Source organism: Globicephala melas, chromosome 17 (genome assembly GCF_963455315.2).
Source record: "Globicephala melas chromosome 17, mGloMel1.2, whole genome shotgun sequence".
NCBI classification, from domain to species: domain Eukaryota; kingdom Metazoa; phylum Chordata; class Mammalia; order Artiodactyla; family Delphinidae; genus Globicephala; species Globicephala melas.
In genome coordinates this window covers 58,339,927-58,367,855 of record NC_083330.1, presented here as the reverse complement: position 1 = coordinate 58,367,855, position 27,929 = coordinate 58,339,927, and the positions used below count along the sequence as shown (strand labels likewise).

Below are 27,929 nucleotides of genomic sequence, written 5' to 3'. Positions count from 1 at the left end.
CCATTAAATGTTCTGCAGATGATTCACGTGTGAGAGAGGTTGTTCCAGTGCTTGTTTGTCTGAACTAAAATTGTGTTGGGAGGAAAATCTAATGATGTTTTTTGAACCTCTGCCTCTTCCTTCAGGGATTAGCCTCAGGCCTGTTTTCTGTGTGAGGAACCCACTTATGCTCTGTAGTCTAGAACTCTAGTCACTTCTTAAACTGTGATCCTTGTTATACTTCTCTCCTTCTTTTGACCATTCTTATTGTTAGGGTTTCTAGATCATAGTTTTTAGTGAAACTGACTTTGTCCCCTATTTACCTCTGGAATATTAGCACCTGAAGGCACAATAGAGACAGTTGATTCCAATTTCAAAACCTAGCAAAGAAACACATGAAGTTTTATTCATGGGGGATTTTTATCTGGTCCCTGCCTTAACTCTTTTAAAAAATGTCAGTTTTCTCACAGGGGTAATCATTGCCACTTTACTACTTGTTTATTTGATCACCGTTACCATGTGATAAGCATTAATCTAAATCATTTTTTCATTTGAGATACATTAAAAATTAGATGATTTTAAAACTGTATTTTTAAGGGCAGTTTGGTTATTTGGAGCTTTTCCTCTGCTTTATTTTATTGTATTTAATGGCAAAGCCAAACATGCCATTCAGGTCTGCTGTTTTCTCAGCCTGCAACTAGTCTTCTGTGCTGTATTATTTTGCAAAGTAAGAAGCCAGGCCTTTGATTCCCAAGCTTGATTTCCTGGTTGTTATTAACAGAGAGAGTTTGTTCATTTTAAAGGCCCAGAGAACTATATGTGATTATCCAGATATTTTCTTTAGGGAACATTAAGCATTTGAGTAGACCCAGGAATGCTGGCTCCTCTCTACTAGAATGTCAGCTGCAGGAACCTTTTCTGTCTTTGCCCTCTTGCTGGACAGCACCTAAGAGTCCAGCACATTATAGCTTGAAATAAATACTTGCTGTGTGAATGTATGAAGGGATGAATGTATGAATTTGCTGTTCAAGATTTTTCTTCCCCAGAATATAAGGAGGAAGCCTCTGTAAGCTGTTTGTATTGCCTTTATCTGACCATCAAAATGTATTCTGCAAGGAAGAGATATATATCTTTGGGGATAAAAAAGGGTTTTTTTTGTTGTTAAGGTGATATTACCTGGTTTGAAAATGCTTTGAAAGATTGCAAATGGCACCTTTTTTCAAGTCTCGGCATACCCAGCTCGCTCTGTATCTGGACACTGCAGTGAGGGACAGTTTTTTTTGGCGGTTTGAGTGGGGGGTGAACAATCTGAAACAAGTTCAGGGAAAGTAAAACAAAGATAGCCTTTTCGTAGATAGTTATTTATGCTTCCCTAGATATTTATTTATTTATTTATAGTTGTGCAGTGTATTTCTGTCAGTGCAGCCCATAGAGGTTAATTCTATTTCAAACATCTGGCAGGATCCTGCCTGCCAATTGCGGAAGAGAATTATTTGGTCTGTTTTGTAGCCTTCCAGCATCTTTCTGTAATACTCTTCTTGCCTTTCAATGATTTTTATTTCTCGCCTGTATGCTGTATTTCATCTTCCTCTCTAATCCAAGAGGTCCGCTGTAGAAAAGCATCTTTAGGAACCTCAGATTACATAATGACAACTGATTAGACAAGTCTCAGTAATGGCTTCTAGAGATCCCTGTGTAAAAACTCCAAAAGATAACAGGATTACTGAGTTGCTTGAAGATGGTTTTTAGTGTGTGACTGTAGAACTGTATTTCAAGGTACGTTTGTAACATAGCAGGATACAGTTTGTGCTAAGTGTATTTTTATAACATAACATTTTTGCTAGAGACCAGCTTTCCCCCAAAATGTGTATTCTGCTCAAATGGAGAAAGGTTACCTCTCTGTTGGGATCACCACTCCTTGCCTTTAGAACAGTCTTAGCTTACTAGCTCCGGTTATATCACCCGGTCGGTCAAGGAGTGTATTTTCTCTTGGGAATTACTAATCTAAATCACAGAGTTGTTTAGATGAAGCCTCCATCCAGCTTCCCACATGATGGACTTCCTGGTCTTGGTAGGACAAGGGTAAAAGTGACAATCTGTTGGGTGTCCTGCTGGGGTTTCCTTGGGACCTTTGGGCTGTCATTTTTACTCTCCCTGAATGGTGTGTCTTTGGTGATCTCAGTGCTGTCTGTGCTACTGTTTGGCTGCCCCTGAACTGAATTGATTACTGCTTCACATCTTGCCTCCTTCCCACCTTCCCCCTACATGTGCACAGAGGAGTGGAAGTTCCCTGAGAGCCAAGACCACATTTGGCTTGTTCTCTATTGCATCGCAGTGCTTGTTACTCTTTTTTGGATCTTAGCCCTTTTGAGAATTGAGTGAAAGCTTCACACCGTCTCTCCACAAAGTGCATATTTGTATGGTTTTGGGAAAAGGAGATTGTAACAGGAAAAGTAACATGGCCTCATTAAAAACAAGCCACAAGGATCAAGCCTCAGATTTATTGTGGTGGCTGTGTGGGTTTCTGCTTGTTCTTTTTCTCAGCATAGACCTCTTTATTCCTTACCCCATAAAAATAAGTTTGCATGAAGCTGAGTGTGTAGGGGAAGAGATGGGGGTAAGAAAGGGTTGGATGGAGAGAGTGGTTACAAGTCCTTTTGTTTCTATGATATAAATAATCCATAGGAAATTATTTGCTTTTCCTAGCCTTTTCTTTTCTTTAACTCCTGTCACTTTCCATTCTTGCCAGCTTTCCCTTTGCGTTGCAGTTAAGGGTACTCTTAAAAGACTCGTGTCCTTCAAGCTTTCTTCTTATAGCATCTTTAATACTGATTTTCTAATCCAAATTGTCCTGATGTTTGAAGGTAAAGGGCACTATCTTTGGACAGTTGAGGCTGCAGGAGTGGATCACCCTACTAAGTGATAGGTGGCACATTAGAAAGCTGTTTGCTATATTGAACTGAGTTTAGCTCCGTCACTTGGGTGGGCAGTATTTCCAGTAACCTTTACTCAGTCAGTGCCTTGTGTAAGGTGGCACTGCTGCTCACTCTTCCTTCCCATTTCCACCCGTATTCTCAGTACGGTTTCTAAAGTCACCTGTTGGGGAGGGGGCAGGGAGCTTATTTCCTTTATTTGGAGAGTTACAAATGCAATCAGGAGATAGAAACTTATATAGCACAATGCAACTATATTGTTATATACCCAGTAATAATAGAACACCCAAGATTACCTTTTCTCGAAATCTAATTTCTGTAGCTTGTCTCTTTCTTTATTGACTCTGTTCTTTATTGTACTGAAAATAATTAGCTTATAGTTTTAGTGTCTAAGAAGTATATTTTCCTTTTGTAATCCTTTTTCACGGTAGACTGTTTTTTGATCATATTTGTACATAAACTTTCCTTTGACTCAGATAAACACCATAACCTCTAGATTATAAATAGCATTTCTGAATGATAGGTGATGGTGAAAGCCCACTGAGCTCTTCTTGAGGTTATTTAGTGCACCAAGCTCTTGTTGCTAAGGCTTTCCTTTATCCTCTTTACTACTTCATGAAGTCGATACTGTTTTTATTCCCATCTTACAATGGCAGACACCTAGGCTGAGACAGTTTGTCATAGGTCACACAACTAATACGTGTTAAAGATGGTGTCTTAGTCAGCTTGGGCTGCTGTAACAAAATACCATAGACTGGATGGTTTAAACAATTGGATGGTTTAAACAACAGGAATTTATTTTTCAGTTTTGGAGACTGGAAGTTCAACATCAAGGTGCCAGCAGGGTTGATGTCTAGTGAAGGCTGTCTCCTTGGGTTGTGGCTACCTTCTCACTGTGTCTTCACACAGCCTGATTACTCAGTACTGCCTATGGATGGAGAGAGGAAGCAAGCTCTGAGGTGTCTCTACTTATAAAGGCACATACTCCATTGTGAGGGCCCTACTCTCATGACCTCGACTAAAACTAATTACTTCCCAAAGACCCTATCCCCAGATATCATCACATTGGGGGTCAAGCTTTTAACCTAAGAATTTGGGGTGGGTCACAGTTCAGTCCATAGCAGATGGTATTCAGACCAGGTTGGCTACTTCAGATTCTTCTGTATAGTCTGGTACCATATTCTGTTCTCTGCTCCCACAGTTTAGGAGCTCTGGTATCCAGATTATTTGGTGACCATGTTAAATGTAATAAGTTGGCCAGCAAAAGAAAATGCTGTTGATACTCGTGTACGTACTCCTATAATATTGTATGTATTGCACACTTCTTTTGCCGAAAACCATGGAAAATAAGGGTAAGAATAAATAAGAAAACAAAAATCATCTATGATCCCACTCCCTGGAGAACTGTTGCCATTACCATTTTAGCATATTCCTTTCTAGTTTTTCTCTTTCGGAGGAGGGAGCAACCTAGGTTACTCACATATTCTGCTTTTTTTCCTCCTCTTGGCATCTCACGAGCATTTTCCCAGTTCAAATTTTTAGAAACATTCTAAATGATTTTTGCCTTGGAGAAAACAGATTTGAGAGCTACTAAGAAAGTAGAGGACTATATGAGCTGAGTGTGGGAAAAGGTGGACAAGATTGATGACTCAGGGCCTCTCACTGAGGGAGAAAACAGAGTTAGTAGGCATGGAGGGTGGGATTGATAAAGTCAGTGTATACTTTTACCGAGTGCATTACCTATGGAACTCCCGCCGAAAAATGCTCGTTAAGCAAACAGCCATCTGGACTGCAGGTAAGTTTTAAAAATTACCATCATTATATGGTTGGAAGTTGAAACCACCATATTCTAGGTGGGGAAGTTAAGGTTCAGAGAGACAGATGTGTTAATTGACCACCAGCTCCTATTGAAGAGGGGGTACCTTTAAAGCTCATGTCACTATAACTTTTATCAGGCTCCCAGCACAGGTGATACTCAGTAAACGGTTTCAGAATGGACAGTATTGCTTGTATGCTGCAAACAGTTCTTCCAAAAAGTGATCATTTGTTCTCTATTTTGAGTATTTAGTGCTCACTACTGATGCATCCCATTCTATGTTTTGAACAGCCTGAATCTGATAGGTAGTTTCTTACGGGATGAAACTATTAATTCATTTTGGTAGCCCTTTCTTCTTTTATTCCCCTGCTGCTGCTTCTTCTGCTGCTTGTAACTTGTACAAACTGTTTTCTGTTTTAAGACTCATGAGCCATTCTCTCCTTGTTTTCCTTTAAAAACCTAGATTTATAAAAAAGGTAAATAAGTTGTGATTGTTCTATTAGAGAAATGCTTTTGTTCTCAAAAAACTGTACAATAGTTTTCCTTTGAGACCCCACATGAAAATTTCATTTTAGGCTTAAGAACTAGATAAAAGCCTTACCTACTTTGGGATCTTATGTTTTTCTCCCTTTTGGATAATATAAATTACCATGTTTCCCTTTTTGATTTGATTGCCAGAGCCCAGAACTAAATTTGTGTGTTTTAACCAAAATATCTATGGCTTGCTTCACTTTGTTCAGGTCTCTGCCTCACCTTCAGTTTCCACCTTCTTTAATCTAATTTATACTTTCCCTAGATGTGATTTTACTGGTTATGCTTTTTAATGCAAGCTACTTCATGTCCTTTGTGAACATGGTAAGATGGAGATGGATTGATTTATCGATCTATAATTTCCTAATAATTGTGACCATCCTCTAGTACATTAACAACAATTAGGTTTCTGAAATATTTCGTATAGTACCTAACTTTGTGCCAGCATTAAACAAGTACTTGATATATAGCTGTAAATATGACAGGGGCGTTACCTGTCCTCATGAAAGAGCATGAAATGTATATTTTTCTAAACCCAAAGATTCTCATTTGGTCTTCTAACATACTGTGCTCCTAATTGTAGCAAGTGGTAGCAGTAGTCAGTAGGTTATTCTTTAAGTGAGAATTCTTCATGGTGATAGGTAAGGAAAGGGGGTCTATAACCCCTTGCTGCCATCAAAGTGAATTTACTTTGTTTGTGTAAATGGATCTCAAATGACATACAATTAACTTAGTTGCTGTTCTCTGTCATTCACTTACGTGCATCTGTTTTCATGACCAAGGACATAAATGTATATGTATATTTTAAAAATTCTCGTAACCTCAAAGAAATAGGATTTCTTGGCTGTGTTTCATGATCTGATTAAGAAGATACAATATGAATTTGTTGCAGGATATACACAGTATTTTCTGTGAAGAATCCAGTTTATTTCATAGGAGACTTCTTGGGATACATTAAAACCTCTAAAAAACCCTGATTTCCAATAATTTTCAAAGCTCTTACTAGTTTTAAAAGATACAGTAGCACACACATCCTCTTCCCTTATTCCCAGCTTAGCATACAGAAGAAATTACTTGTCAGAATTCATAAACACTTTAAAGAAGAAATTAAACCACCCAGGACAAATGAACACTTTAAAAAATATTTCCGGTAAGATTAAGAAAGGCAGTATTTTTTGTTATTTCTTTTTAAATAGAACAGGTTAATATCTAGGTAGAGTAGAATTTATATTGGACTGTATATTTCTCTATATTGTGAGAAATTGAACTCTTACCATAGTTCTTAAACAGTCCCAGCGTGGCCTTAATAACAGGTGTATTAATTGGGGGATCAAAAAAAGGATGAATACGTAATGCAGACTGAGTGAAGAGAATATGAAAGTTTTAAGAAATATGTACTCTATAGTTCTCTCTACCCGAAGTAGACTCTTATTTAATTCTTTTTTCAAATGCACATTCTGTTTGCTTAAATCTACATCTGCTCCTAGCTTTGAGCATTGCCTGAAACGTATGTGTGGCTTGGCAGAAAATATGATATGAAGAGGAAAGCACAGAATAGTTTGTCTTATTAAATAATGTGGCAGAGCCTTCACAGTTGATAGCCTGTCCGCGCTCACCGTGTCTCATGGTGCTGCTGGGAAGGAGGGTTGTGATAAGTTTCTTAAAAGCCCTCCTTAGGTTAGCCCTAATGCTAGAACAGATATATTTTGATGTATTCCAGTTTCCTGTCATGTTTGTTGTTATCATTAATTTGTTTCAGAATTGTGGGGTTTTGTTTGTTTGTTTGCTTTTAAAGCCCTTTGCATCTCTTGGTTGAGCTTAGTTTGTTTCTTTGTTTCAAAGAGCATGTACAAGTACATCTGGTCTCCCTTTGTTCCTTTTCTTGATCTGTTTGTGCAGGTCATCTTTGATCTGGTCCAGTGCTTAGTTTCAAATAGTAACATAGAATGCAGTGTTTTAGGAGTTTGATTACATGTTTGTGATAGTTTCAACTTTGACATTTAAAAATCTTTGAAGGTGGTTTTATCACTTAAAATCTTACTGGTAGTGCTAAATTACTAGTTAATTTAGTGATCAAACATGCACAAGCTGTGGTTTCTGAAAACCTAGAAATTGTGTATTTCTGCTCTATCTCTGTTATGCTTTATTGATTCAGAAATAATTCACTCTACACTTTACTAATAAAGAAGAGATGAGATTCTGTAAACGGATGGTTGCCTGGGCTTCGGAGTCAGAAAGTCTAAAGTCCAATTGAGTCCTGCCACTTTACAAGCTGTGGTAAACAGCTTTTCTAAAAGGATTTCGGTGATTAGCTCATTAGAGTTATTGTGAGGAATAAAGTCAGATAACATATGCAGACCACATAGCAGGCAGTGTGACATATAAGTGCTCACTAAGTGCTGGTTTCTTTCCTGGTGCTTAGTCTTGTCCTTTTCCTCCAGACTATATCTATGTATATTTTTAATAAGATTTTATTATAATATATTTTTAAATGATTTGGATTTGTTTGATACAATATCAAAGTAGTCAAATAAGACAATAGATCCATTGAATTGTTTTTAATTTTTAAAATTTAAATTAGTTTATTACTTGGTCCTTTAATTGTTCCCCAATAAGACATCTCTAACAGCCCCCCCCCCCCACCGCGTGCGTGCGTGCGCGTGCAATCTGCCAGACAGATAGTTTTAAAGTATGCTTCAGCTTCAGTTTTCTACTTTCAGCTCATCCCAGCCTGGCCAACTGTGGTAATTCTTTGTTCCTGTTTTTTGGCAATAAATTGCATTTCATGAGGACTCACTTAAAATAATAAAATAAAGATGGTTTTTAAAATGAAGGTGAGGAATTGGAGGTGAAAAGAATGCTGATTAATTATTGTGCTGAACTGAAAAGCTTCGAATTCAGTGTCCTTCCCGGTGATCTTAAGGAGAACTCATATCTCAAACTCTTGTTCGATTGTTTGCCAGCGTGTGAGTCCAGATACAGCATTTAAATATAAGGCAGCATAGTATTTTCAGTGTTTTCATATTTGGAGATAAAACGGGAGAAAGCCCAACAAATGTGGTAGATTTTTGAAAGCAATAGTTATTGGGCAGCCTGCCTCAGTTAAGACTGTTTAGCTCTAGGCAGTTTAAAATTGACTGTTTCGCAAAGGAGGGTATCTGGAAAAAGTGAATGTGCATACACTGGTGCCAGATTGCGGGCAGTTCCTCAGTGTTGTAAACCAGGCTCTCCTTTGCTTGGGAGCGGCTTAAGCAATGAAGGTAATTGTAGAGGTTGAAGAGATTTATAAAACTTCACCTCATTTTTATAATCCTTCTAAATTTTGTAGCACCACCTCAATTGCATCTAAGTGTAGCTTTTGTATTAGTAATTTGAGTTGGCTTGGTAGTAACTACCAATTTGTCTTTGAAATTCATTTGCTGTTCACTGTTTCTCCTCAGTCAGTCGGCAGGGGGTTTGCTTTTTAAACTAACAACGTTTAAAATGTTCTTTCCTAAACTTCTCACTACACAATTCTGAGCCTTTCTATTGAATATTATCGTATTTTAAAGTAATCCCCCTCTCCCCGAAAGTTTTCCCTTGCTATTCATCTTTGGAAAGTTCTCCAGAAATATTTAGCCATTAACTCAGAAGTTAATATCGTTGGTTGAAATTGCCACTTGGGCTTCTGTTAAATACGAGAACTTTAGAACAAAAATGAAAGTGTCTCTAACCCTGAGCCAACTCGTCAGAGTTGCCAGTAAATGCTTGTCTCTTATTTCATTGATCTGCATTAACTCAACTATAGGGAGGTGTGGCACTTTAATATCAAGGCACTTTGGTTTTCTTTTCCTTCTCCTTTCTCTTTTGTTTCTGTTGCTGTAATTCTCTTCCTTCTGAGAGATAGGAGTGAACCTTATCTGTCTAGCCACATCTTTTCTACCCTTCTTTTAAAACTCCAGCGGCGGGTGGTGGCAGGGAGAGGGTACGTGAGGATGGCTGGGAATGAGAAGGAAATAGCACCAGCCCCTACTCCCCAGAGCCTGCGGGCTGGGACACACGTCCGTCCTCACAGTCCTTTCCAGATAGCATGAGCCCTTCCCCTTTCTGTTTACCCGGTGTCCTAGCTAAACTGGGTCTCTTGTTTGTGTCTCACCTGCCCACCCCCAGTATCCCTCCCCTCCACCTCCAGCATAACTCCTGAGAGGGACTAGACTAGCAGAGCCACTAAAGCAGTGGTATTTGCCTGGGAGATTAGAATCTGGAATGATCGTTCCTTATTTCCTGTGTAAAGTTTACTGGCATGTCACTGTATCACGACTTTTTTTTCCGTGTCAGAGGGTAAATGGGTGTCAGCCGGTGTGGCAGCTCAGTTCAGTTGATTGATGGGCGTGTTGGGAGCACAGTTTGGAGACAGTTTAGTGGGACAGTCTGCTGTGCATTTCTTATCCCCACGTAGGTTTACCGGGAAGCTTTTTAGGGTTTTATTTTGTACTTTTTGAGAACTTGGGTTGGAGGAGGAGGAAAAACTGTGAAAGGAGACAAGGGTCACATGTCTGTGTTAACATTAGAACAAGGACATAGACCTAAAACACTGCAGAGGTAAAAATTCACATGGCTGTTTCTGAGTTGTCTCTTGACTGCATATAATAGAACAAATATGACTTCCTTAAAAAATTTTTTTTTAATTAAATTGAAGTAACCTCTTTAAACTGTGCATTTAATGGAGCCTCATATGTATAGTTCCAGCGAGGACTGGGCCTCAGTGCACCCCAGCTTCACTTTGGAGCTCTAGCACCCTTACCCTCACCTTTTCAAGGATCACTTGTAGTCTTTTTAGTTAGATCCTTTCTTTCTCTGATACCTCCAAGAGGACATGCATTTAAAAAAAAAAAAGTTGTGTTTTTTAATTTAAAAAATCGGGGTGGTGGGTCTAAACCTAGATGAAGAATGACCTGAAATTTCACATATTTTTTTGTGTGTGTAATAGTGAAATTCCAGTTCGTTGTAGATTTTCAAAAGCAATTTTATTAACTCACCTGTCACTGGTCTTAACCCTTAGATTTGTATTTTCATCCTATGAAAACTCTTATGACCTTAAAAATAAATTTTTATTAAAGCCTCGTAAAATCTTGTATGTCATGATTTTCTAAGCTGTAGAAGAGGAAAATAGAAGTGCTCCCCCCACCTCCAGCCTCACCCGTAATATAGAGGTTTATTTCTTCATCCCTCAATCCCCAGAAATAAATACATTGGCATTTATTACAATGGTATCTCCGAGGGCGACAGGCTTCATTCATAGGCTTATAGTCTTTAGTCTCTTCTCTAGCTGAGAGAAACACTTCATTTTCCTCCTTATCGTTACCAAGGGGCTGTAAGATAGGTAAGACTCTGGATGAAGAAGGAATCTGGAGGTTTGCTACTGATTGTAAAGTTTTCTACTTCATGCATCCTGAAAATGCTATTATAAAATCTGTTGTATTTAGGCTGTTTGACAGTAAGATTACAGAATATTTTTCATAGGAAAGCACTTTTATTTTAATTATTAATGCATGCTACCTGCTTTAGTTTATAGAAGAATCATTACTTGTAATTAGCATATCCAGTGAACAGTGTGGAATCGCAGCATTTTGACTGGGATGAGCTCTCAGATCTTTTTGGAGATGGGAAAACTGAGCATCAGAGAAGGACAGCGAGATGCCCCACGGCAGAAATCTCAGAGCCGACATGAGAACCTAGATCACTAGACTCCGGGTCTTTTCTTCTTTTCTACTACTGCCAGTTGGTAGAATCTGCCTTCTGCTTATATTATAGCTAAATTGTACATTGACAGATGTTTTAGAAGTACCAGTTTTAAAAAACTCATCCTATAAAATCGTGTTTGTACTGTCAGTTGCTTGGTAATTGCTCCCCATCTCCTCTTTCCTATCCCTTTAAAATAAATAATTAAATTTAGTTCTGGCTCCTGTTTTACTGGTGATATTTGAATTTTTCATTCATAAGTTACATTTGATTAAATTTTACTAGCCAAATCAGTGATTTTACTTTAAAAGAGTTATGAAATTTTAAAGCAGAAAGAAACAATAGCAATGGTTCTATCCCAGTTTTATGTGGTTGATAGGAATCTGTTAAACTGGCTAGGAAGGGGGATATCTTATATGCTAGAAGCGAAAAAATTAAGATAAAAGGTAATTGATTCAAGATTACCATGTTAATTTTATACTGCTTCTTCTTGAAGCCTTCATATTGTATATGAAAAGAAAACTTCAAAAAACACATAATTCTTGAGTAGTTGATGAGTTGGCTGCCATCTTTTATCATAAGAAATATAACCTTCCTTGGAATAAGCAGATTTATACTTTCTTTACCTAGTAACAAATGTTGGAAAGACCGTGTCCATCTGGGGAAGGTTCTTCTATACTTTATGATTCTGAATTTTGTTTGCTTTGTAAAACTGTAGTGCTATAACCAAGGAAATGACAGACATTTAACTTTACTTTTGCTAAAACCTGATTAAGAGTTTTGAAAATGAAATGGTTAGATTTTGAGTTAAGCAAATATGTTTACTCAACACAGTCATGCATTTTTATTGTAATAGAAATAGCTTGAATATTATGTTAACTATAAAATTTTCTCCTGTTTTACATATTTGCTACTCATTATTGGACTATATTGCTTTTCAGAATACATTATTATAGTGTCTGCACCCATTTTTCTAGTAATACAGCTTTGAGTTAATAATATACGTTATAGTCATTAATTTGACATGTAAAAGTCATCCAACTGTTTCATTCTGTACATGGTGATTAAAATATAACTATTCTAATGAAAAAAAATACTGTTGATTACTTAACACAAAGGAACACACAGACAAGAAAAAAGAATTCTTTTCTAAATTTAGCACATGCAGCAGGGGGCACCAGTTGAAGGCAAAAATGAATTCTTCTATTTTTAATCAGCTACAGCTTGTGTCCTGTTCATACTTAAATAATGTGGTAGTTAATTGTTTTCCTGTTGGTTTTCTTGATGGTTTTAACTTCTCAGTTCTAAAAGCTGTGTTGAAGACGTTGATAACTACTCTCAACTTATTAATTCAAACATAACTTCTTACAACCATCCAATTTAGTAATTACACAAATTTTTTCCTTAAAAGTGGAGACACATTTAATAAATAATTACTTGTTTGGAATAAGGCATTATTATTAGATTTTTAATACTGTTTCTACAAAATGTGTTTTTGTTAATGAGAAAAGGAATGCCCTAATGATTTGAAAGCTTAATTTGTTTTCTTTATATGTGAAGCAAATGAATTTAAAATCTGGAAACCTGTTCCCTTTAGCTAATAAACAGTTGTGTAGAAGTTTGTTTCCAAAAAGGCTTGTTTTTAATATGGGTAATGTCATTAAATAGTTTTTCTTTTGTCCCCCTCGTCCCCATCATCTAGTCCAATATCAGATGGAAATGATGCGGAGCCTTCGCCATGTAAACATCGACCATCTCCACGTGGGCTGGTACCAGTCCACATACTACGGCTCGTTCGTCACCCGGGCGCTTCTGGATTCTCAGTTCAGTTACCAGCATGCCATTGAAGAATCTGTCGTTCTCATTTACGGTTAGTAGGAGTGTCCTTTATTATTCTTTTCTTCCCTTAATATTATTACTACTACTATTTTTGCTTTCTGTCTTTTCGCCTCTAAGAGCAGCCTGGCAGGCCTTCTCAAGTAAATACCAACCCTGTTTCTGCAGCAGCCTCAGCAGCAGCTAAGTCTAGACAGGGTTTCCTTCTTTCTGTTTATTTTTCTTGCTATCAGAGCCCTGATGTGTACATTTTGGAATGCTGGAGTAGCTGCTTCATTTTTATTCCTCCATCTCCCCTCCCTCATTTGAAGGGGCTGGTGGAACTAGACCAGATGTCTAACAAACCCCGATTGCTAGAGTGTCTGGCTCTGTACGTGACTGACCAATCATAACACAGTGTGCCAAGTTTTTTTATACCTCTGACAGCAGCGTACAAAACCTGGACTGTTTCTTAGCACAAAGATTTTTTTCTTTTCGGCCTATTTAATGGTGTTTCCTCAAGCTCTCCAGACCAGATGTTCTGTGCTGTATCAGAACTGTAGGCAATTTAACAGCTTTATAGCCTTCCCCCTCCCCAAACACTCACAGTTTGCCATATCTGGCAGACTTGCATATAGTTTCCAGCTGAGAAGTAAATGTAACGTCCTGAGTATCTGTCAGAAAAAATACTAATGAATACGATCAATCTTATGAGCTGCCCCCAAATTGTTTCAGTATGTTAACAATTGGATTACAGTAAAGAACAAGTTGTTAAAGTGTACTTATACTGGCTGGAAACATTGCATCATCAGACCTTGATGAATTTTCCACTTGTTTCAATCTATTTTGGTTTTCATTTTATCACCTATTGCTAAAAGTTTCACTGTGTTAAGTTTCAGGCAACATGAATGTTAACACAGGTTTTAGGCGAATATTGGCATGCCGGAGCCGTTATGCAGCAAGTGCTAAGCTCCCTTACTCACGGAGTGTTTAAGCGTTAGCTTTGATAAAATTAGTTTCTCTAAAACTAAAGGGACACTTGTGATTGCACTTTGACTTTAGTGGTTTTGTTTTTAGAATCTGCTTTAACTAAAAAATTTGAACAGTGATTGTTAGGACGGATAAATTTTGGAAGGGCTGTTTATTTAAATTAGTGGACTAAGAACTACACAATGTGTCCAGTGAATTTTCATGTTTAATATTCATTAGTACTTTCCTTCTAATTATACAAGATGTATGTAAGATGTATAGAACATATGCTATATTTAATTTTTGTCAAGATTGCTGGTTCTAGCTGAGGAATAGATTTGAAAATAACTGTATTTTGTATCTTCTGTTTATACTTTCGGGAGGAAGTTATTCTGCCTATTATAAGTAGGATGATAGGTTCCTGCATTTTCACTTACTGTTTGCTATGCTGGTTTGAATCTGCTTCAAATTGTGTTCTGATTATTTATTTTGATCTTCATTTTGCAAAGACTATGATAATTAACAGAATGTGCCCAGAACCAGTGTCATTTGGGCACTGGTAGTGACAGAATTCTTAGTAATTTCTTTTTCTTTTCCTTATTTGAGATCCCATAAAAACTGCCCAAGGGTCTCTCTCACTAAAGGCATACAGACTGACTCCTAAACTGATGGAAGTTTGTAAAGAGAAGGATTTTTCTCCCGAAGCGTAAGTGTTTGGGGGCCTATAAGGCATATGTTAAGGATCGGGTGTTTTTCTTTTAAGATATTAGTTTGCCACATGTATTGAATCCTCGGTGGTGGTGTGGTAATGCTTTTGCCATGTGGACGGTAGAAGTTTCTGCATGGCTGAGTGCCACTTGATTTCTCCCTTTCCATGTTTAAACTGTTCTTTATGGAATGTCTCATCCGTTGTTCTCAGCATGAGTGAATTCAGTTAGAGTGGGGATTAATTAGCTACTGGATTTGAAGAAATGTATGATTAAATAAAGGGAGGTGGGATGAGTGAGTGTTCAGTGGCTGTCAGATTGTAAGTTCTGTATCAGAACAGTCGTGAGCTGTTTGTCTTATTGTCTGACCTGTTTCATTGGGGGTGTGTGGAAAGATACAAATATTTTTGGGGGTTCAGTAAGGAATGTGGATTTTTTTGGATATTTTATGGGTGACAGGTATGCAAAGAATTAATTGAAAAAGCTGTTTTGTGATCCTACATAATAGCATTGGAATATTTACATTAAAATTTTAAAAATTCAGAATTCTTTCATTTTCTGTTAATTATAGGAATTTTTATTTCTTATTAAAGTTAGTGCTTTTGACTTCATGTAGGACAGACGATTCATTACTAGTTTACCATTTGGCTCCTAAAGAAATTAAGATGCGAAGCATTTAAAAAGAAAAGCTAACTCTTGAACAGTTCCTGGGCATGGTAGTTATAACTAAACTCTGAGGAGTTGCGTTCTCGCCGTGTTCTCAGCCACCGCGTGTGGAGTAACATGTGAGTGCCCTGCTACTTGTTAATCTCTTGAGTTCAGTTGGCTTTTAAAGTGAACTTCCCAAAAACTAGAGTATTTCTCTTTTCTAGCTATTTTAAATATTTTAGATATAGATTATATAGCATGATTTCCTATGGCATTTACATTTTAGTATCTGAAATTTTGAAGATAACCTGATTGTGAAGAAACAATAGTTTCTTTTGCTAAGAGTCTTATTTTCTAGTCTTATAGCTCCAACTCGGATCATTTTCAGAGTTGTTCAAATCACTCGACTTAGGCTTGACTCTGTAAAACTCTAGTTTCTCTCCCTTTTTAAAAGTGCTAATGAGACAAAAATCCTGAAGAGGGCCTGTAATTAGGGAAAATGTATGAAATAATCAGTTTAACACTTACTTCTGACCATCAGACTAATGTATTTTTAACATGCTTCACAGATTGAAAAAGGGAAATATCACCTTTGAGCACATGTTTGAAGAAGTGCCGATTGTAATTAAAAATTCACATCTGATCAACGTCCTAATGTGGGAGCTTGAGAAGAAGTCAGCTGTAGCAGATAAACATGAATTGCTCAGTCTTGCTAGCAGGTAAGCAGCCCTGTCTAATGAAAAGTCCCTTTTTTATCACTTTCTGCAAAAGAGTCTTTTACTTAGACTTTAACCTGTGAAACAAGAAGAAAATTACTTAAGCACATTTTGAGGTTCTTAAGACATAGTAGCAACATGTAGTACTTGTCCAGCTCTACTAAAATCCAAGGAAAAACACCGTGGTTATTGATAAAGTGAGGTGGTGTTTGAATACTAATAGCTCCTGTTATCATAGGAACGCTCTGCTGCCTTCTCTGTGTCATTTTTGCTTTGAGATGGTCCATGCCCACAGGGGAGGGGTTTTGTGATTTGGCTCAGCTTTATTTATTGTACAGTATCCTTAGAGGCCGTGGTATTAGGTCTGGATATTTAATAATGCTTGGGAGAAAACCAAAATGCTTCTTTGTTTTACTGTGGCATTTGCCCTTGTTCAGATGTAGACTCTATAAGCAGTAAGCTTTCCATTTGAATTTTCAACCAAAATTAGAATTTTCTGAACCTCACACTGGCTTTTGCTTCTTAGACAGTGGTGACATCATTTGCTTCATTGTGACTGCTTTGGCTATCTAGTTGCTAAGATATTATTTATTATATTGATAAAATGCTGACTGAGGTGTTCTAAAACAGATTATTTCCTTTATGAAATTAATGTTTCATTTCCCCTCATTGATTGCTTTTAACAGAAATATGAACAGAGTCATGTATATAGCTCCTCTTAAATTCCCTTTAAGCCTGATGTTAGTGATTGTTTTGTGGCAGGAGAAGGCTAATAGCAAGTAGGTAATCTATCAGTATGCATTTGCTGAATGGCTTAGAAAAACAAGGTGTGTTTTCATAAAGCAACCAGTTTGGAACAGAAGCTCAGTTATTTATCAGGTTTCTAGTTATCCCAGATAGAAGCTAGTACAAAAGAATATGCAGGCTTTGTACTTCTACAGTATAAGACAAGTAGGGGTAAACCCAGAAGGACCAGTATACCCAATGTTCTTCTCCATGCACTGGGATGGGTGGCACTGTGGTTGAAGTGCCACCTTCATTGCATGAATTCATCACAGAGGCCACTAGAAAGTCTTAACAGGGGAAGGAGATGGAAGCTGGATGGTAAACGGAGGGCTCAGTAATACAGCCAGGTTGCAAGGGTCATTTGGCACTAAAGAGTGTACTGTTTGACTGCAAATGTATGTTCATAATAGTCCTTTAATTTGTCTCTTTTAGAAGGTCATATTTTTCTTCATTGCTTTCACAAACACACTCGGCACACCTGTATTTAAAGCATTGAGCTAAGAACCTTTTTCAGCATGCAATTTGATGTATTAAGTATATAGTTATATAATAATTTTAAATTTACTATGTGAAAGCTTTTGCTTACATATTATTTACGTCTTCACCTTTCTCCGAGCTTCCTTTATTGAGGATACAAAACAAATACAGCCCTTCTCTGCTTTCCCATTACCAATGAGCTGGTCTGTAATGTCTGTTTGTCCAAAGCGGCATTTAGAATAGCCAAGAAAATGTTCTCAGTTCGCCATAGCAACTAAGATCTGGACAAATATTTTATTATAGTTTTTTTTTTTTTATTTATTTTTTTATTATAGTTTTTAATCTTCTGTATTTTATATGAAATAGGAAGAGAATATGTTTGCTTTCCATGTGAAGTTATTTAAAAGGGTAAATTGGTGTTCCTATTGGGAGAAGAGAAAAAAAAAGAAGCAACCTTGAAGCAGTGCTTATACGAATGGACTGTTACTTTGGCCCAAATTGATAGTACTAATTTAAACGACTGTAATGTAACCTTTGTACCTCTCAAATTTTAATTTCTAACATTAGTAGCATGATGATTGCTAATCATCATTTGCCATAAAACTTTTTCTAAGAAACCGCATCAGAATCATTCTGAAGTAGCTCCTTAAACATTTTGCTTGGTCTTGCTTATCACAACCCATATGCGTGTTCCAGTTCTTTCATTTACCTGATAACTTTGCTTTATGCTATGAATAAAACATATTGCATTCCCTTCATTTAAAAAATTCTAATTCTTAATTTTAATATTATTAGACGGAAGTTCTGGTAATGGTTATTTCATAACAGCCTTTATTAATTTTTAAAAATCAAGCCTTTGGCTTTTCACACATGAAAAAACAATTCTGTTCTTATTTCCTCTTTAAAAAAGTAAACTAAGGGTGGGCATCATACATGAAGGATAATAAGGACAAATTGATACTGTAGCCAGAGCAGACTTATCACTGCACCTCTCCATTCACATCTGTTTAAGTTATCTGTTTTCAGTTCTTTCTTTCCTTGGAAATAAAAGAAAAGACTATATTATTGAAACTGCCAACAATAACTCCGTTTCACGATTCTAGTTGAACTGGTACTGAAAAGATCCCCATAAAATTGCTCTTGGTAGTGGACCTGATTTCCTATGAGTGTTACCTGTGAAATAGTTCTGTATTATTGTTAATTCCTTTTGCCCTTCAAGACCTGTACTGTGCAGATTTTCACGTATTTCTTATTGGTTAGATTTCTGAAGAGCACTATAGTAACAGAAGTGTTATGAAATGTTTAAAGTCCACATACCTGTGCTTGTGCTCTTTCACTATAATTACATATACCTACAACACGTAATGTTAGTACTTCGCGTTAAAGACGCTTTTTAGTAGAGAGGGAAGTTCTCTTCTAGTAGCACCTTTTTCATTGCTAAAATCAGTGTAGTCAGTCTCCAAGATGTAAGGTCTGGAAAAAATAATAGATCTTTCTCTGCAATGGCAGTTAACTCTTCTTAATGACTTTCTCCAGTGTCATTGCTCTCTCCTCGATCACCCTGTCAAGGATTGGTGGTGATCTTTCCCTTCTGTGAATTTCTTTTGCGCTTAAGAACATAAGTGACTTATTTAACAAGTAATCATGTAGTTAATTACAGTATTTCTTGTATTTAATATAGTTCTTTGGGCCTCAGTTCTTTAACTGGTGAAAATGAGGGATCAGTGTCTCCCCTGAGGCCTCATCCAGCTCTGTCTTTTTCTGCACCCTCTCTCCTTGGGTATCTCCAGTTCCTCTCTGTACTGGTTCTTTTCTGTTACATTTATTGACTGGATTTTCCCATTAATTTTTTTTTTTTTAATGCTCGACAGTTGAGAAAAATTGAAAGGATAATAAGTAATACAGTGAACACCCATAAACATTGACCTGTATTCACCAGGTGTATGTGTTGCTACATTTGCACCTGTTCTCTTTCTCTCTCTAGACATAAATGGGTACTTTCTTTCCTGAACCATTTGAAAGTAAATTGCAGATGTGGCACTTAACCCCTAAATACTTGAACATGCATCTCCTAAGAGTAAGTAAGGACATTTAAACTTGTTTAAAGTCACCATCATCTTAAACAACAAAGTTACAGAAAAAACACCTTTTGACCTCGTGCCATTAATATCCATCTCCTTTAACCTTTTACTTCATTTTCTCCCCCCCTTTTTTTTTACAGTCAAACTCTTAATAGGATTTTCTATATGTCGCTGTCTGTATTTACTCATTTTCCACTTATCCTAAACACTTAGTATTCCATCTATTCTGTGTTGTTAGAGTTCTCGCTGAAGTTGCAAAAGGTAACTTTATCACGATATTGTTGGATGTTATAGAGTGTTGAAAATTTAATATGTTGATAAACCTTCTTCCTGAAATACTTTCTTTGTAGTTTAGGATACTACCACTGGGTTACTTCTGGGTTTCTTCTCATTCTCCACAGTCAACCTTCTTCTGCTCATCCCTAAATATCGGTGTTCCTTGGGGTCTGTCTTCCTGTGTGTGATTCCTGGGGTGATTTCATCTTATTCCTTGTCTTTTGCTACCTTAGGTCAGGGCCTCATTATTTCTTTTCCTGATTACTTTCACAGTCTCCTAACTTCCTGCTTCTAACCTTTTCCTCTTTCATTGCAGTGATCTTGCTAAATGCAAATTGTATGATCATATTACTCCTTTGCTTAAAATATTTGGCTGAGTCCCCATTGTCCTTGGAGTAGCATCCAAACTTATAGCCCAACTTCCAAGAGTCCTTGCACCGTGAGGTCGTTTGCCTCTTCAGTTTCATTGCTCTCTTTTTTCCAGTCTTGCCCTTCTCCCGTGCTTCTTCTGATGGACTGTTACTTGCAGTTCTTCAGATGTATCGTGCTTTTCATGCCAGTGTCTCTGACCATGCTAACTACACACAGTATCTGCAGTGTCCCTCTGCATCTTCCTTGTCTCCAACTCCCATCTTCAGCTCCTTCAAAAACTCAAAATTCAGCTGTCACATAATCTGGAAAGTCTCATCTGATCCCACCAAACTGTCTTTTATGCTTCTGTTCTATTATAGAATCTACTACCACTGTGTTGCATTTCTTTTTGTGTTCCTTGCTTCTCACTAGAGTGCTTTGAGTGCAACATTGTCTTATATAGTATCTTATAACAGTGACTGAATATAGTATCTTACAACAGAGTGACTCGAAAAGTAAGTATGTACTCAGTAATGTGTGTGAAAGAATGCATGTGAGAGGGCACAGTATAGTTAAATTTCAGCCCTTCAGTTACTTGGAAAGCATTGTAACTAAATAATCAGTGGATCGGGACATTTGATTAGCTATTGGGGAAAAAAAATCATTTTAATTCCTGATCTTGCACCATCAGCTCAAATTATGGGTGAATTAAAATCAGATTATTAAGAAATTGGAAAAGAACAGAAAAGTGAATACTTAATCTGATGTCCAAAGAAGAAATATTTAAAAGTGAAAAATGATTCACAAAATTACAATGGAATAAGATAAATATGAAATAAAATTTAATTTGAAAAAAGCACTTGATTCTTCAGTTAAGTCATTAGACCAAGTTGCTGGATCGAGGTAATATAGATAGTGCCAGACTGGGATTAAAAGATAAATTTACACACACACACGCACGCACGCACGCGCACACACACACACACACACACACACACACCAGATCTATGCTCTTTCTATTATTTAAGATAAAGAGCCAAAGCTTTCTAATTATTTTCTTTAGGTTACAGATGGAATCCATGTTTTAACTGGATTTACTTTTAGTCATTCCCAGTATTCCCAGTCTATTTCTTCCTCAGCCTTTTCTTTCTCTGTAAGTGCTGTAACCAACCGTTTAGCTGCTCAAGCCAGGAAACTGGGAGTCTCCCTTGATTCCTCTCTCAGTTCTGCCCACTTTTCTCCATGTTCACTGCCACTGGGCTGTTCCAGGCCGCCACTACTTCTCTCTGCAATGCCACAGTAGATTCTGTGTGTGTGTGTGTGTGTGTGTGTGCGCGCGCGCGCGCGCGCGTGTGCAGTTTTAAAATAAAATTCATGTAAAATAAAATCTAACATTTTAACCATTTTTAAAGAATACAGTTCAGTGGTTTTTAATATATTTGCAGTATTGTGCAATCATTACCACTAATTTTGAAACATTTTCATCACCCCAAGCAGAAACCCCATGCCTCTAAGTAGTCACTTTGCCTCCCCTCATCCCCTTGCAGCCAGTAGTTACTTTCTGTCTCTGTGGATTTGCCTCTTCTGGACGTTTCCTATCAATGGAACCATGCTGTAAGTGGCCTTTTGTGTCTGGCTTCTTCCACTTAGTATAATGCCTTTAAGTTTCATTCATATATCAGTACTTTGCTCTTTTTATAACTCAGTAGTATTTCATTGTATGTACAAATCACAGTTTGTTTATCCATTCATCCTTTTCGTTTTTTTCCCCCAGTTTCTGTCTGTTTTGAATAACGCAGCTATTAACATACATGTACAAGTTTTTGTGTAAGCAAAAAGTTTTCAGTTCTCTTGAGTATATACCTAGGAGTAGAATTGCTGGGTTATATGGTAACCCTATGTTTAACTTTTTGAGGAACCACCAAACTGTTCTCCACTGTGGCCGCATCATTTTACATTCTCCCCACAACGTATGAGTATTCTAATTTCTCCACATTCTTGCCAGCACTCCACAGTGGACTCTTAACTGTCTCCTAGTTGCTACCCTCCAGTGTATTCTCTGCATAGCAGCCAGGCTAAATCATTTTAAAATTTCAGGCAAAACATGTCACCAGGGATTCATGTCAGAGTCGCGGGTTCTCATTCACACTAAGTGACCGTGTGGTTGGGGTGTTGTGCGAGGCAGCTAATGGCTCCTGGTGTGTGCTTGTCTGGCCTCCGTAGCCTGTCTCTGTGCTCCTCCCATGCCAGGCCTCCTCTTTTTACCTGTCTAGTTCTTACCCACCTCAGGCCTTCAGCACTTGGGCTTTCTTTCACCTAGAATACTTTTTGCATGGCTGATTCCTTCTAATCTTGTGCTTCCAGCCTGTCACCTTTTTTTTTGCGGTACGCGGCCCTCTCACTGTTGTGGCGTCTCCCGTTGCGGAGCACAGGCTCCGGACGCGCAGGCTCAGCGGCCATGGCTCACGGGCCCAGCCGCTCCGCGACATGCAGGATCTTCCCGGACCGGAACACGAACCCGCGTCCCCTGCATCGGCAGGCGGACTCAACCACTGCGCCACCAGGGAAGCGCCAGCCTGTCACCTTTTAAAAGAGATATTCTGACCACACTATCTAAGTGTCTTATCTCCCCTCTTCCCTCCTCCCCCTCCCCATCAATTGTAAGCTCAGTGAAGACCGAGACCAGGAATGTCTCATTCACTAGTGTCTCCTTATTTGCTATCACTGAGGCTGGAACATAATAGGTGTTTAGTAGATACCTGTGTGGAATGAATGAATGAGTACTATTTGTCAGCTAGTGATTTTTAGAGTACATATACGTGTACTGGGCCTTAACATGGTAGGAGATAGTTGTGGGCAGAAATCAGTGAATATGGTGGGTGTTGTACTAACCATTAGCATCTCTTTGTAAGAAGATTTTGGTAAGTAAGCTGCAGTAGAAATTTATGGAGAGGAAAAGAAAGATGAATAACTGTACTTCAGATTTTAGGAAGGGCAGAGGGGAAGGAGCCCTCTTGCTTCATTTGACCTTGCAGAATAAATGCTATTGTTACTCTTTCAGAACCTGCTAGGTAGAGAAATCATGTGCCAGACGTCTCAGTCCGGTTGCCGGTTCTTCCTTTCTGTGGCTACTGATTTGAATGCTCTGGAGCACAATTGGGGAGAGCAGAGGCGGGGCTCAGGAAACAGGTTCAGGAGTACTGAGCCTAGGTTAAACTTGATTGTTCAGAAAGTACCCATTTTAGATACCCTGCTAGATATGTTTAACTCTTTCTACTCTGACATGTGTATGCTCTGACACTAAGAAATTGAGCTATTTCAGATACCCTTGTAGTTAATAGTTGTGGGTTCGGTATGGAAAGTTTAATAACAAGCCGACTCTCATTCTCTCCTCTGCCTTTGCTTTCCTGTATGTGTGTGCTTTCATTTTTTTTAGCAAATGGCAGATCAGTTTAATATCTCAAAACTACTTAGAGCAGTGACAGAGCTATAACTTTAAAGTATGACACGTCAGTATACTTACTTTATATTTCAGCAGTCATTTGGGGAAGACCCTCCAGTTGCTGATGGACAGAGTGGATGAAATGAGCCAAGATATAGTTAAATATAACACATACATGAGGAACACGAGTAAACAGCAGCAGCAGAAACATCAGGTTGGTATTATGGGAAAATTCAGCAAACATAGAATTTCTTTCGAAGTATGGTGCTTCAAGAGTCATCTTCAAAACGATCTTAATTATCTTTGATAAAGCATTGACTCTTAGCTAGTAACTCTATCATGTTTTAAAAGATTATTCTTTATATATATATTCTTAATATATTATTTACAAGTTGTACTTAAAAATACCTATCTTGAAGAGAGCTGGTAGATTAAGCTCAGATTGTAATGCCAAGGTTATGCAAAAAAGAGATACATTTATTGAGAAAATCAGAGGCAGAGAGATTCTAGAGGGTCACAGCTCATTTCTTTACTAACTATAATTGGTTTGCTAGTGGCTCATTGCAGTACAGTTAGCGGTCTTCAGTTCATTTAAAAAACTGAGCAATTGTGATTAAGAGCAAGCAATTTTGATAGGAAATAATAGATCAACTGTTGTGAAATAGATAGTATAATACAGATTTATCTGGAATTACCTGGATATTCTCATATGCACATCCACACTGCTCTGGCCATTTAATCTTAATCTTTATTAGTGTTGCCTGAAGACCACATGATTTTCACAGTTCCTGGAATACTGTTTTGGACTATATTGCTCTGAAATGTTCTTAGCATTTGATTCATAGATAAGTTGATTCCAGAATGTACATATATGTGAGTGTTTGATTACTCTGTTCATTAAAATGTACTTTAAATTAGATGTTGGTAACTGTAGGATTTTAAGCACAACTAAGTGGTTCTGCGAATATCATATTTAAAAAATTAATTTAATACCAATGTTCATATATTTAGTGAAATTTAAAATACTGTGTTTCTACACACATAGAATTTTTAAAACACATATAAATCTATAAAGTATCATTTTTTTAACTGAAAAGATGGTGGTGAAGATGGTGATGGTGAAAGTCTCTTATAAACTGGGGAGAATAAAACCAGCTTGATCCCATTCCCTTGCTGGTTCTTCCTGTAGGTAAAAGACCCAACTGGAGGATCAAATTGAAAATCTGTCACCAATGAAACAGTTGATTCTGGAAACCAATCTTAGGAGATATTTTTTAGAATTCTAGTATGATATAAATTTTTGCATTTGACATTTATTCCTACTTAGCACCATTCATAACCCTTTTTAGATTTGTCTCACTTCTACTCTCATACCCCATAATGAGTAGAAATTTTTGCAAAGCAAGTTACTTCCCTTATCTAAGGACTTAAAATTTTTACTAGCCTACCCTGGTTTCCCATTATCTGACCTTTTAAGGCTGTGTGTGGGATATTATTTCCTCTGCTGTTGTAAGCAATCCACAGCTATTAGCGTCTTGATTGTAGTTTGAACTATAAGTTTATAGTTGATATATACCTTTATATATAACCCCACTTTCTCTGCATTGAGTCTTAAGAATCCAGAGTTTGAAAGTTTTTGAAGCATTATCTGTGCTAATATTCTTTCTTCGGTGTAGAGCTAAAGCACAGATGATTATCTGTTGTTAGGAAATGATAGTATTTACTGTTATAATAATAACAGGTATGGTGACGTTATAATAGTAACATCATCAGTATTATTGTTACTTTGGTCAATAAGGATAAAGCTGAAAAAATTCCCCAATATGATATTTCATTACTTAGTTCTTCAAGTTAAGATGAATCATACTTGCAGTGCTGTTTACCCCGTTGTCATAATTGGTCAAGTTACTCCCTTTCGCTCATGAATCTTGAGCTTCTTTGCCTGTAAGCCCCATGTTTCTCACATAACCAGTTTTGTTTTTCTAAATCATTAGTTATATAATCTTAGAGCTCAGAGTGACACTAGAGTTTACAACAAGGAAGTTTTCTTTGACTGTTAACCATATTTAGCCTCTTAGAAGCAAGAGTTATGAAGGGTTACATTTATAAAACCGAGATTGGAGTTCAAAGCAGTGGAGTTTTGCTGATCACATAAGTGAGGGAGGTCTTTTTTCTCCCCAGGTAGAGAAAAATAACCCAATCATTTCCTCTCTGAATTTTAGTATCAGCAGCGTCGCCAGCAGGAGAATATGCAGCGCCAGAGTCGAGGAGAACCCCCGCTCCCTGAGGAGGATCTGTCCAAACTCTTCAAACCACATCAGCCCCCTGCCAGGATGGATTCTCTGCTCATTGCAGGTATTGTTAGCCAGTGCAGAGCATGGCTGGTTTTCTTTATTCTTTAGGAAGCAGGAGACAGGGAGAGATTCACAGGGTAAGACATCTAAAAGTTAGTGTATTTAAAATGGTTAAATGATGGACTTGAATCTAGCACCTGTAATTTCTGAAATTTAAGAATTTGTCAGTCTTTGTTATTTCTGAGGTCCTTTCAGTGCTTCACTCTGTGTTTATCTAAACAAACACTTTTGAGATGGGATTATATAAACTTTCTAAAATGGGAAGGTTTTGTGTGAGTCATCTTTCATGGAAACCAAGAAAAAGTGTTTATCATCTCATAATGCAAAAGACCATTGAGTTCAAACCCCTTACTTTTGATGTTCTAGCCTAGCCTTGAGCCCAGTCTGTAAGTGGGTGTTTGAATTGAACTGAAGTTTTTGACTCAAAGAAGTATTTCCCTTTCTTTGACTTGTATTGTAGCAACATGAATGTAACTCTCCATGGACTTTCTCTGGGGATAAACATTTAACACTGCCTTAAGGTAGTAGAGCCATTGTGTCCTGTGCCAGGACTTGATTTTGAATATATAACATTCATGCCCTTATTTAGCTATAATCACCTTATTTCTGTATGAATGTTGTTGAATACTGTTTGATTCAGTCAGCCAGTTGTCTGAGAGATTTGTTAGAGTGAAAATCCAACTCAGAGAAAAGAGGGTCTTCTGCAATTTCTCAATTCTGTTGATATATTTTTAGTGTGGGGGAAATTCCAAATTCCTTAAAGCTTTCTGGTACCTGTATAAATGAGATTCGGGAAACTGAGACACCTTACTTACTTAAGGGCCACTTCAAGCAGAATTGTATTTCTTATACTTTCAAGAAATGTGTAACTGTTGCATCAGATTAGATCATTAGTTTTAAGACTAATGCAGTGGTGGAGCCCTTTCCTCACATGGGCTCCTTGCTCATGCTCTGTCTGGGCTCTGGGGGTGCAGGAGCAGGCTGTTAATATTTCCGGAGCACGGACTGAAAACTACTGTAGTTAACATCTGGGTCAGGTGGGTCTGGTTAGTTTACAGTTCTGTGATTTGGTGTCTCCTTTCTAGCTGGCTAAGAAGAGCTACTGCTGTTTTCTCACTTGTCTTAGTTACAGTGTTGGTCTGGTCTGCACAGTCAGTACATTTTGATTGACAACTAATATGTGCTTGACTGCTGATAATCTTTTTAAAAGTTGTCGTTTTTCTTCATTATCCATGTAACCAAGAGTGGAAGATAGCTTATTTAAAAAAAAATTATATTCTTTATTAATCCCTTATGAACGAATAGAATTCTTAACTCTTTTTAAAAAAAATTTTATTGAAGTATAGTTGCCCTACAATATTATATGTTCCAGGTTTACAATTTAGTGAATCACAGTTTTTTAAGGTTATACTCCATTTAAATTTATTACAAAATATTGGCTATATTCCCTGTGTTGTACAATATAGCCTTGTAGCTTATTTTATACCTAATAGTTCGTACGTCTTATTATTCCCTACCCCTATATTGCCCCTCCCCCCTTCCCTCTCCCCACTGGTAACCACTAGTTTGTTCGCTAAATCTGTGTCTGCTTCGTTTTTGTTTTTGATTCAAAACATAACAAAATAAAATTCTGATGATTCTGTGTTATGCTGATTTTCTTGTTTGACTAGTATTCTGGGTCATTTTACAGTTTGTGGAACATTATGACTCTCTTTCTCACTTTCCCAAATGCACAGGCCAGATTAACACTTACTGCCAGAACATCAAGGAGTTCACTGCTCAAAACTTAGGCAAACTCTTCATGGCCCAGGCTCTTCAAGAATACAACAGCTAAGAAAAGGAAGTTTCCAGAAAAGGAGTTAACGTGGACTCTTGAGATCACATTGGGGCAATTCTTGGAAGAAACACGCTTGCATATTGAAAAGTCTTTCTAGCAAATAATAAAATAATAATAAAATAATCTCGACTGCTTGCTCATTTGGTTTTAGACATATTATATTTATCTTCTTATTTTTATTTAGCTTATACCTGTGTATTTCCAAAGATAAAGCAGGCTTGACCAGAAGCATCACCAGGCTCAGACCTACAGGCTCCATCACCTTTGTTATACCTCTGTGGTGCCACATTTCAGCCACCGAGTCCAGTGCTGCTTGTCCCGATGCCCGACCCAGAGGCCCTGGTACCTACTGTGCATCTAGTACTTCTTCGCTCCCAGGTGAGCGCCCCTGAAGCCCCAGGCTTTGTGTGCTTGCCCCGGCACCCCTGGTCCCCAGGCCTAGAATCGCTTGGCGTGCTTCCCGTGGGTCCGCCTTTTCATTTCTTCAGGT

At 37.6% G+C, this 27,929-nt stretch overlaps 1 protein-coding gene across 2 annotated transcripts in view; it reads left to right on the top strand.

Annotated features, from left to right (window-relative positions):
- Window positions 1-27,566, top strand: part of EIF3H (eukaryotic translation initiation factor 3 subunit H) — an 86,816-nt gene extending 59,250 nt beyond the window's left edge. The window contains exons 3-8 of one of the 2 annotated variants that reach the window (XM_030875646.3): window positions 12,683-12,850; window positions 14,371-14,470; window positions 15,689-15,838; window positions 23,345-23,462; window positions 25,471-25,603; window positions 27,339-27,566. In XM_030875646.3, coding sequence (XP_030731506.1) covers window positions 12,683-12,850; window positions 14,371-14,470; window positions 15,689-15,838; window positions 23,345-23,462; window positions 25,471-25,603; window positions 27,339-27,436 — 767 coding nt within the window. In that variant the 3' untranslated portion in view covers window positions 27,437-27,566. Of the gene's footprint in view, window positions 1-12,682; window positions 12,851-14,370; window positions 14,471-15,688; window positions 15,839-23,341; window positions 23,463-25,470; window positions 25,604-27,338 lie in introns of both variants that reach the window. The other variant, XM_030875645.3, reaches the window with a different exon arrangement.
- The last annotated feature ends 363 nt before the right edge of the window (window positions 27,567-27,929 follow it).